Source organism: Rhagoletis pomonella, unplaced genomic scaffold, assembly GCF_013731165.1.
Source record: "Rhagoletis pomonella isolate Grant_MI unplaced genomic scaffold, Rhpom_1.0 Rhpom_scaffold_00002, whole genome shotgun sequence".
Taxonomy (NCBI): Eukaryota; Metazoa; Arthropoda; class Insecta; order Diptera; family Tephritidae; genus Rhagoletis; species Rhagoletis pomonella.
Window position 1 is genome coordinate 101247935 of NW_023458556.1, and position 10594 is coordinate 101258528.

A 10594-nucleotide genomic window follows, 5' to 3' on the forward strand; every position below is an offset into this window, starting at 1 on the left:
TAGGGTCGATTGAGAACAACTTTCAGAATGTTTCATGTGGCTACATTTATTACCCTCGAATTGTATCCAGTATCTTATATTCAAGCTATCTGGGCACCCTCGCTCAAGTACAATTTACTTGAGATATGCCCCAATCGAAAAGGTGAGCAGCTACGATTTTCAACCTTGAAATTTTGAAAACGGGGAGTAAGTTGGACCCACTTCCTGAAGGTTGCAATTGGCTACATTTTAATAATACCTAACACTGCTTGCGGACCACTGTGTAGCCTTTAATTCCCCTTTAATGTATACATTAAAACCCCATGATTTTTGATATATGACGGTTATTATGTATTTAAGTCCAATTTATTACATCTAGGCATGTGTGTTATCATCCTCGACAAAGTCTTTCGCTTGTTCCTTGGTAACACAATCAATATGACTGACTTTGTTTCTGAAACGAACCCCATAAAATTTATGAGCATTTTCTAAAAGCTCTGGTCTAAATGTTGTTGTAATAAACTGTGCCTGATCACTTAACTCATGTATCATATCTGCTACAGCTTTCCTATGTTGAGCATCTAGCGCCTGAAAATGAAAGTAAATAATTTGAAAAAGAGGTGCATTAATTCCCAGTATGGTTTGGTTTTATCTAAAAAAATAAATAATAGGTGAAATACAATGCCGGCGAACGGAGAACTCAACACAGCGAAATTCGCGCTGTCAAAATTAGAACACCCGCAAGCATATGAAATTGAACACAGCCAAAGCGAAATGCGAAGTTCGCTCGGCGGCGTTTCATGGCGATAGATTAATTTCTATCGCTCTGCTGGGCGATGGCATCTGTACGTGCCAACGGTGGCCGTATTTATTTTTTGCTTTCAAAGTTTAAGAATAAAACAACATAATCACGAATTATTTTTGTTGTTTGAAAAATATAGTAGTGGATTCGTTAAATCTGGCTTCAAATAAAATAATTTATAATAACTTCTCTTTGTTTTACATTTATATTTGTTATCATTTCCTCATTACTAAATATGGTTTAGTTTTTTCTAAATATGTTCACCCAAATTATAAAGGTGACCAAATGGTATCAGCTGTTTTCGCTACCGCTCTAATTCTGTTTAAGTACACGAAATAGCTGAGCGAACTATGAACGACAGCACCGCCCGATTCGGCGAAGGTTGCCGTTCGCCGGTATTGTATTTCAAGCATAAGACATATTAAAAAAAAGCAATAAATATAATATAACAATAACAATAATTATAAACAAGTTATAAAAGTATAAATGTTATACTTTAGGACTCAATTTGTATGCGAGTTTCCTAGCACCCGTTTACAATATACATACATTCCCTTTTTACATATGGCGTTGATAACACAGGCCTGCGAAATTTAAATTTTGTTCCCCCGCTCCGAAAATTGTGTTTTTTTTTTAAATCTAGGTCTGTTAAATTAAAATGCATCTTTGGATTTTTTCTAGCACGTCGATATTTTTTTATTTATTTATGACATGTATATTTTAGGACTTTAAGCAATTTGCATTAAAAGCCAAAAATTAACTAATTTATTTAAATTTTTTAGAAACTTTTACGTTGGTGGTATAAAGCGTTTACTTGAGAAGACCCCTAGTCAAATTTTCAGAAGAATAATTTTCTAGAATATATCAATCCTCTAACGAACTTCCAAATTTACTTTTTGTGGCATTTCTTGAAGTAATGGTCAAAACTACCCTTTCAGGCGGGAGCGAATGGGTTAAAATATTCTACGAAAATATTTCCCATGAAATTTTACCATATATGTCTTAACCTTTAATTTCGCTCAGACATTTATGTATTTTAACCATTTTTTCCACTTTTTTGAAAACTACTTAGGCTGGGACATGAAAACTTTAGAGGCCATAAAATAAAAATACGAGCTAACTTTTGAAAATCCATCGAGTGTTTTATTACTGGATATATATACTTTCAGAAAATATTAGCAAGGTCCGGGCTGGCTTGAACTGTCAGAAAATTCTCGCACAGTGGTATTGGTATTTTTAACTAATACTGTTGGATTTTAAGTAAAAATTCAATTCTAAATTAATAAATTTTTAGCTTTTCCTGCAAATTACCAATCATCCTAAAATATAAATGTCAGCAATAAAAAAAATTTCGATGTGCTAGAAAAAGATATAAGCAGTGTTGCCACTCGGCCGAAAGAGCGGGAATTTCTGTACAGTGCATCTATGGAAGAGGAACTCGGGCCCTTAAAAAACTTATTAACATGTAGTCAGTATTTTCCCATTCTTAGACACGGATGTGGGAAACAAAGGCCCGTAGTTATAGTCAAAATAAAGACGACTAAAAAGTTAATTGCAGCTTTTTGATATAATTTTCAATGGGATATCTGTCAAAAAAGCTGTAACTAATTGCAAGTTATAAGCTCTTAAGCAGTTATATAGAACAACAATTGTACCTTATTTCATGATATTCTTCCCTATTTTCATTACAGTCAAGTTATCGTTGAAAATTAGTTATCGGCATGGTTGTCACTTTCCTTTAAATGTTAGGAGAAGGGTTGCTAGGGATGTCAAAGTTGATTTGCGGGACCCGGGAAATTGTGGAAACATCACCATTTTTTAAAGAAAAATATCTCGACATTACAGTTAAATACTACAGGTCGGAAAACTTTTTAAAATTTGCAAACTACTTGGTGTTATTAAATGTACGTTCATGTAGCTAAAAATTAAATTTTTCAAAGTAACAAGAATGAGCAGCCAACTGTTAAAAATTAAATTTTATAATATCTCGTACATAAAAAAAAACTTCCTTCAACTGTCGAATAATTATGGAAAAACAAAGCAAATTTACACTGAGGAAAAAAGAAATATCCCTCAAAATTTAAGGCGAAAATGTATCCATTTGGATACATATGTATCAAAAGGGCAACACTGAATATAAGATGTATTTTAATCAGGGACGTGAACCGGTTTTGAACCGGAAAACCGATTTTTTCTATTAATTAACTGAACCATTAACCGAACCGAAATTTTCCACAAATGTTTGATCCGAACCGAAAACCGAACCACTTTTCATAAAGGTTTAAAGGTTCGTTTAAACCAATTTTCAATAGATAAATTTACACGCTTTTGTTTCTTTTCGTTAAATATGGTAATACATACCATGTTTGTTTACCATGTGGCAATATCAAATGTAAAGTAAACTCATCTCATTTAACATACACTTGAAATTTAACCTTGCGCGTTGTTTCACTTGACACTTTACACTTAGACTTGCGCGTTAATTTTTTTTTATTTCCGAACCGTTGAAGCGAACCAAAACCCCGGTTCAAAGACTAAAAAAGCCACTTTGTCGAACCAATCCATAAGTGCAAAAACGGTTCGAACCGCTGAACCGAACGGACCAAATTTTTCATCCGGTTCACGTCCCTGATTTTAATTTAACATACATATAAAGCACAGCAAATATACCAGCAGAAATATTCTTCACATGTGTACCATGTGTACATGAGTAAATGGAACACACATTTTAGAGTACTTAATAAAAAGATGCATAGGAAAAAAAATGAGAACATCATAAATTTGAGGAAGTGAGCAAGTGGCCTGGCAGTCAATCTCAGTCTCATCTGCTCTTTTGCCAGACGGCCTTGCACAATTTGATAATAATAATAATAATAATAGTAATGATAATGAGTGTAGAAATAAGAAGATTTGCGTGATCGTGAATTTTTTAGTGGTGCGCCAAGGCGTACTTTTTTATTTCAGAATCACAAGTAGAGATCACGGCCACGGTGTATTTGGTTGTTTGTGACATAAAACGGGCGTTCACAATCATAATAAGATTTTTTAATTGGAACCTTGGGAGTATCTTTTTCTATACTAGAGGTTGCTTCAGCGCTCCATAATTGTTTTCCATATGTCCATACCTGCTTTAAAACAGATGAATATAGACGAGCTTATTCTCGAGTGAGACTTGAATATTTAGGTTCAGTAACCAGTAAATAATGTAAAAAAATATTTTTTAAAAACAAGCTTTTATTTAACATGTACAATCAAAGGAATAAAATAAAGTAGTGAAACAAAAGATTTTTTGCAAGAAAATTTTGTCAAAACTGCACTAAAATGCATAAAATAAAATAAGTTAAGGTCTCGTTAAAGTTACTAAAAGCCATTTAGTGAAAGGAGTTACTCAAACTCTAATGAAAATTAGTAACGATTTGTACTAATTTACTTCGTTTTTAAAAAAGTTTGTCGCGCGAATAGCAAACTGGCATTTAAATATCTGCATACATACATATGCATACTTAACCAATTATGCATGTACGCTGAATCCACCGACAAAAACGTTTTTTAAAAACGAAGTAAATTAGTACAAATTATTAGTAATTTTCATTAGAGTTTGAGTCACTACTTGCACTAAATGGATTTTAGTAACTTTAACGAGACCTTAACTTATTTTATTTTATTCATTTCAGTGTAGTTTTGACAAAATTTTCTTGCTAAAAATCTTTTGTTACAGTACTTTATTTTATTCCTTTGATTGTACATGTTAAGTAAAAGCTTGTTTTTAAAAAAATATTTTTTTTTACATTATTTTATTTTGAACTTTTTAATTTTATTTTATATAACAAGGACATTATATTTTTATTAAGGGCTGACTCTCTATTTATGAGCATAGTACATTTAATATAAGCGGCGTAAATCTTTTCGATCATCTGTTTAGGCTGAGCAAAACACGTTGAGTTATTGGGGGCTACTCTGTAATGCGATACGAAAGAGCAATGCGATGCGATAGGCAAATACATCATAAGTAATACGCTGTGGCGATTGTCTATCGCATCGCATTTCTCTGTCACATCGCATTACAGAGTAGCCCCTAGGTAGCGAAAAAATTGTACGATGGAAAAAATGGCGGAGAGTTGGCAACTGTTGAACTGAGCGGGAATACTAGACCGTGCGTTTCTAGGACAAACAGTCTACGGTTAGACAATATGAACGCGCCCAATGTGTCACGAATTAGGAGCATAATCAGAAACAAATCGGTGTGTTATTTAATTTAAGCATTCAGCTCAAGTACAAACCACACACCCGGTAGGTGCTCTACAGAAATTCATAAAGAAATATCACAAGGTTAACAGCTGATTTATTCAAACTAATTACCGGTATTTTCACAATAGAATCTATCATACCACTGCCTAAACTATCCTACATAGTTGCGCCGGTAAATTACGTTCTGCTATCACTAGCAGTAGTGAACACGCTGTAAAGAAGCTGTTAAGCAGGGATCGCACTATTTGCACATTTGTACAGATTTGTACATTTTGGCAGTCACAGAGTGGTGTTGTCTAGAAATAATGAGTTTAGCTCAATAACAACTTTCAAACAACAACACTCTGTAACTGTTAAAATGTACAAATCTTGTGATCCCTGCTTTAGATGAAGATAAACATAGGGAGCTGCGAAAACGTTAAAATTTAAAGCTAAGTGCATAGTATACATTTAGGTTGTATGTATGTTGTGTATGTGGAGATTCTTGCAAATTAGTGTGAAATTTATACACACACACGTATACACAGCAGCAAGCTCATGCCACCAACAGCGATGTCGTATGCATAGAATTTCTACTGGGTATGTATGTAAGTTATCTACATACAAATGTATATATGTATATCCATACATGAGCACACATGCCATACGGAGTTATACCGTGCGGTACCATACCGCTGCTGCTTGAGCAAACCTTTATAATGAAAACAGTTCTTATAAAGATTTTATTTTGTTGCTTTAAATAGAAAAGTTCTTTAAATGTAAAGTCTATCTTAAACTGATGCATTTTCATCTAAGCTAAGGGCCCGTTGTTATGGGATTGAAAACGAAAAACGTGGAACGCATGCCAAACAAAGCATTAGATTTAATTGACAATAGTCCAACTACATAACATAGACCTAATATTTCTACGGAGAAAATACAAATTTGAGATCGATTTTATGCGGTCGTTATTCATATATCCACATTTATACATATATTACTCTTCATATCAATTCAGGTTTATTACACGCGCCCCATGCTTTTCATTTTCAATCTCATAAATGGTTTATAATGACTTTTACTAAAATTTCGAAATCAAAAGTTATCAAAACAAATTCTATGGGACTAAGAAATATTATTTTCTAATTTTTAGTCCATTTATAAAAGTTTTTTATTTTATTTGTTTTTGTTATTTTTTTGGCCTTATACCAATTATATTCAACAATTTATATTGAGCTCGAGGCCGTTTTTTTTAATGAAAAATAGTGGAAAAAAAGCAAACGATAATTTACAAGGCGTACTTAGCACGGTGCATAGGCAACTGGCTGAGTCAGTGGGATCGTCGGTTCGAATCCTACTGAAAGAAGTCTGATGAGGAAAGGTGGTGATTTCCGAAATAGCTATCACTTCTACCATTTTTTCAAATTATTGTTGCTTTTCCACAATAAATTATCATTTAAAAAACGGCCTCGAGCTCAATATAAATTGTTGAATATAATTGTTATAAGGCTAAAAAATAACAAAAACAAATAACTTAAGGACGAGCACACCTAAAAGTTAAACATTCTAAAAATAGAATTATTAGTAAAAACCAACAATACCAACAACCACATGATCAAGTGAATTGCAGCGGAATAGCTGCGCTTGATTGTGTTGGCATAACAAAAATGAAAATAGTGGAAAAAAGTAAACGATAATTTACAAGGCGTACTTGGCACGGTGCATAGGCAACTGGCTGAGTCAGTGGGATCGTCGGTTCGAATCCTACTGAAAGAAGTCTGATGAGGAAATGTGGTGATTTCCGAAATAGCTATCACTTCTACCATTTTTTCAAATTATTGTTGCTTTTCCACAACAAATTACCGACTCGAGTCTGTCAGAGTGCGTTTGATATCTAGGGTTCCATACGACGGACCCGTATTCTAAGATCGGCCTGACTAGGGAGGTGAAGAGAGCTTTAGTGACATAAGGATCTCTGAATTCTTTAGCCCAACGTTTGATGAAAGCCAAGACGCCCTTGGCTCTATTAACACAAGAGTTTATATGGGACTTGAATTGAAGCTTAGAGTCCATGGTTACGCCTAGATCGATGAAATTAGTTACCTCATCAACACTATGTTCACAAATGCGGTAGCTATATGATTGAAAGGGTTTTCTAGAGAAACACATAAATTTACACTTTTTCAAGTTAAGTGACATAGAATTTACTTCGCACCATTTAAACACATTACTAAGGTCCACCTGTAATTGTTCCCTGTCTCCTGGAGCACCAATGAACTTAAATAACTTAACGTCGTCTGCGTACATTAAGCAAATCGAATACATCAAAATATTTGGAAGATCGTTGATGAATAAAATAAACAGAAGGGGACCAAGGTGGCTACCTTGAGGTACACCTGACGTCACATGAATTACACTAGATGAACATTTTTTAAAGATAACCCTCTGTTTCCTGCCAATGAAATAAGAAGAAAGCCAGCGCAGCAGGATTGGAGGGAAACCAATTTTATCAAGTTTGATATTAGAGTTGAATGAGATACTTTATCAAAAGCCTTGCTGAAATCAGTGTAAATGACGTCAGTTTGATAATTACTTTTGAAACCATTGTTCATATTTGTAGTGAATTCAAGAAGGTTTGATACAGTTGATTTACCTTTACAAAAGCCGTGTTGTGATACATCGATAACGGGTGTTATGGAATAAGATAGTTCTTCCGTAACGATTTCTTCGAATAATTTAGGAATGGCACAAAGCTTAACGATTCCCCTATAATTCGCAATATTTGACCTGCTTCCATTTTTATAAAGCGGCAAGATATACGACTCCTTCCACAAAGAGGGGAAAACTCCTTGCTTTAGAGAAGCATTGAAGATGTTTGTTAATGGCTTATATAGGTAATCAGCGCAACTTCTTAGGACACAGGAGGGAATACCATCCGGGCCGCTTAGAAAATAATTTTTGAAACTATTCAAATGAAGGCGAACATTGTCAGCGGAGATTGAAGGAATACGGATGTGGTCAAACTGTGGGAGTGGAAAAGGATAGCTAGAAGTTTTTTCATCTGGCTCGACAGAATAGTTCGATTCAAAATAATTTGCAAACATATCAGCAATCATATCATCATCACTAGAAATAACATCATTTAATTTCAGTGTTGAGGGAAACCCATTTATTTTACGTTTTGAGTTAACAAAATGATAAAATGACTTGGGATTAGAAACGATGTTAACGCGAGTTTTATTAATGTAATTCCTGTAACATTATATGTTTAAGGCATTGTATTTATGACGAAGGATGGAGTACGCGGCGTAGTGAGAAGACAGGCCTGATTTTTTATAAAGTTTAAATGATTTAGTTTTCTGATTTTTTAAATGCTTTAGCTCTGAGTTAAATCACAACGAGTTATGAGGTCCGGTATTTTCTTTAACAAGAGGAATGAGTTTACTGAATATATTATTCAAGATTTTACTAAAGTGTAAGGCACTGTTCTCAACATCCCCATCGTACTCAGGCCAGATTATTTCAGATATAGCCATTTTAAGCTTGTCGTAGTTAGCGTATTTGAAAGAGTATCGCCGACGTTTCGGCTTTCTAGTTTAAGGACAATAACATGAAGCGTAGGATGGTGCCAAGGACAACTCAAGTGGTGGGTGATAAGGGTCTATAGGTATAACTAAAGGATCGCCGTGCATTTAGCAGTATCATCAATAAACGCTAAATCAAGAAATTTACCTAAGTTGTTGATAACTGAATTAATCTGACATAGACCAAGATCGGAAAGTTCGTTAAGAAAGTGGTTAAGTACATCCCGAGAAGAATTTGGCACCAGAATTCCATCCACCGAATCCCAGGAAACACACGCTAGATTGAAATCACCCAACACAACAATCGAATCGGAGGGCTTGACCATGGCAAATAAAGAGAGCAATAATGAAGAATGTTTAAAGTAAACCGAAGGGTTAGAGTTTGGTGGAATATAAATTGCAACAAGAAAAACACTACTTGAGGGGCACCGTATTCTAACACAGAGGAATTCAACATCATCTGAACCTGTGAACACAACTTTTTCAGAGGAAAAGTCGGTCTGAACAGCTATTAAAACACCCCCGCCTTTTCTATCTAAGCGATATACAAACTCGGTTATATATACCATTGAAATGTCTGCATACCAAATTTCGAGTTCGTGTGACTTATGGTTCCGAAGTTATAGCTGATAAAAAATCCATGCCTATGGGATGTGCCACGCCCCCTTTTACAACATCCTTTATACATATATACCCTCCTATAAGCACCTACCATTGATATGTCTGCATATTTCAAGTTCGTTTGACTTGTGGTTCCGAAGTTATAGCTGATAAAAAATTCCACGCGTATGGGATGTGCCACGCTCCCCCCCCCCCTTTACAAACTCGTTTATACATTCCCTCCTATAAGCACTTCCCATTGATCTGTCTGCATACCAAATTTCAAGTTCGTGAGACTTATGGTTCCCTAGTTATAGCTGGTAAAAAATTCCGCGCCAATGAGATGTGCCACGCCCGCTTTTGCAAACCCGTTTATATATACCCTCCTATAAGCACCTACCATTGGTATGTCTGCATACCAAACTTCAAGTTTGTGTGACTTATGGTTCCGAAGTTGTAGCTGATAAAATATTCCACGCCCTCTTTGACAAACTCGTTTATACATTCCCTCCTATAAGCATCTACCATTGACATGTCTGCATACCAAATTTCAAGTTCGTGAGACTAATGCTTCCGGAGTTATAGCTGATAAAAAATTTTACGCCTACGGGATGTGCCACGCCCCCGTTTACAAACTCGTTTATACATATATACCTGCCTATAAGCATCTACCATTGACATGTCTGCATACCAAGTTTCAAGTTCATGTGACTTATGGTCTGGAAGTTATGGCTTATTAAAAATTTCACACCTATGGGAGGTGCCACGCCCCCTTGTCGGATCCCATTTCTTCACCCTATTATAGGCCCTGGTGTCATGGCAATACTCTGTCAAAATTTTGTTCGATCCTGTCCGTCCGTTTAGACTGCAACCTGGCACATACATACATACATACATACATACTTTCCCTTGAACATGAAACTTACCAATTAAAGCGTAAGCGCGGACTGGAACCTAGGGCGTTCCAGCCGCCCAGGTGGCAATCTCGAAAACTTGTGCAATCGAAAAATAGGCGCGGACTGGAACCTAGGGCGTTCCAGCCGCCCAGGTGGCAATCTCGAAAATTTCCGCGATCAATAATAGACGCGGACTGGAACCTAGGGCGTTCCAGCCGCAAATAAAGTGCAGTTTCGAATTTCGTGCACACGGGGCGTTGTTGCGGATTGGAACCTAGATCGTTCCAACCGCAAAGGCAGTATACATACATACGTATACGGGCCTGAAACTCGTCTCTTATGCAAGCCTGCTCAATGCAATACCAGCATAAGGCATGCCGTCATTTTAAGGTATTTGTTCTAACTGCCTATTAAAGCGAAGATAATAAGTTGTATCTAAGAGATAAATAAATAAATAGTTAGACACAAATCTGAAAAGTGCTCTAGCGACGTTACAAAAATTTTAA

General features: G+C 35.6%; 1 protein-coding gene across 1 annotated transcript in view; it reads right to left on the bottom strand.

Annotated features, from left to right (window-relative positions):
- Positions 1-306: 306 nt before the first annotated feature.
- Positions 307-10594, bottom strand: part of LOC118734259 (structural maintenance of chromosomes protein 3-like) — a 26132-nt gene continuing 15844 nt past the window's right edge. Inside the window, exon 2 of the mRNA XM_036463974.1 lies at positions 307-567. Coding sequence (XP_036319867.1) covers positions 355-567 — 213 coding nt within the window. The 3' untranslated portion in view covers positions 307-354. The remainder of the gene's footprint in view (positions 568-10594) is intronic.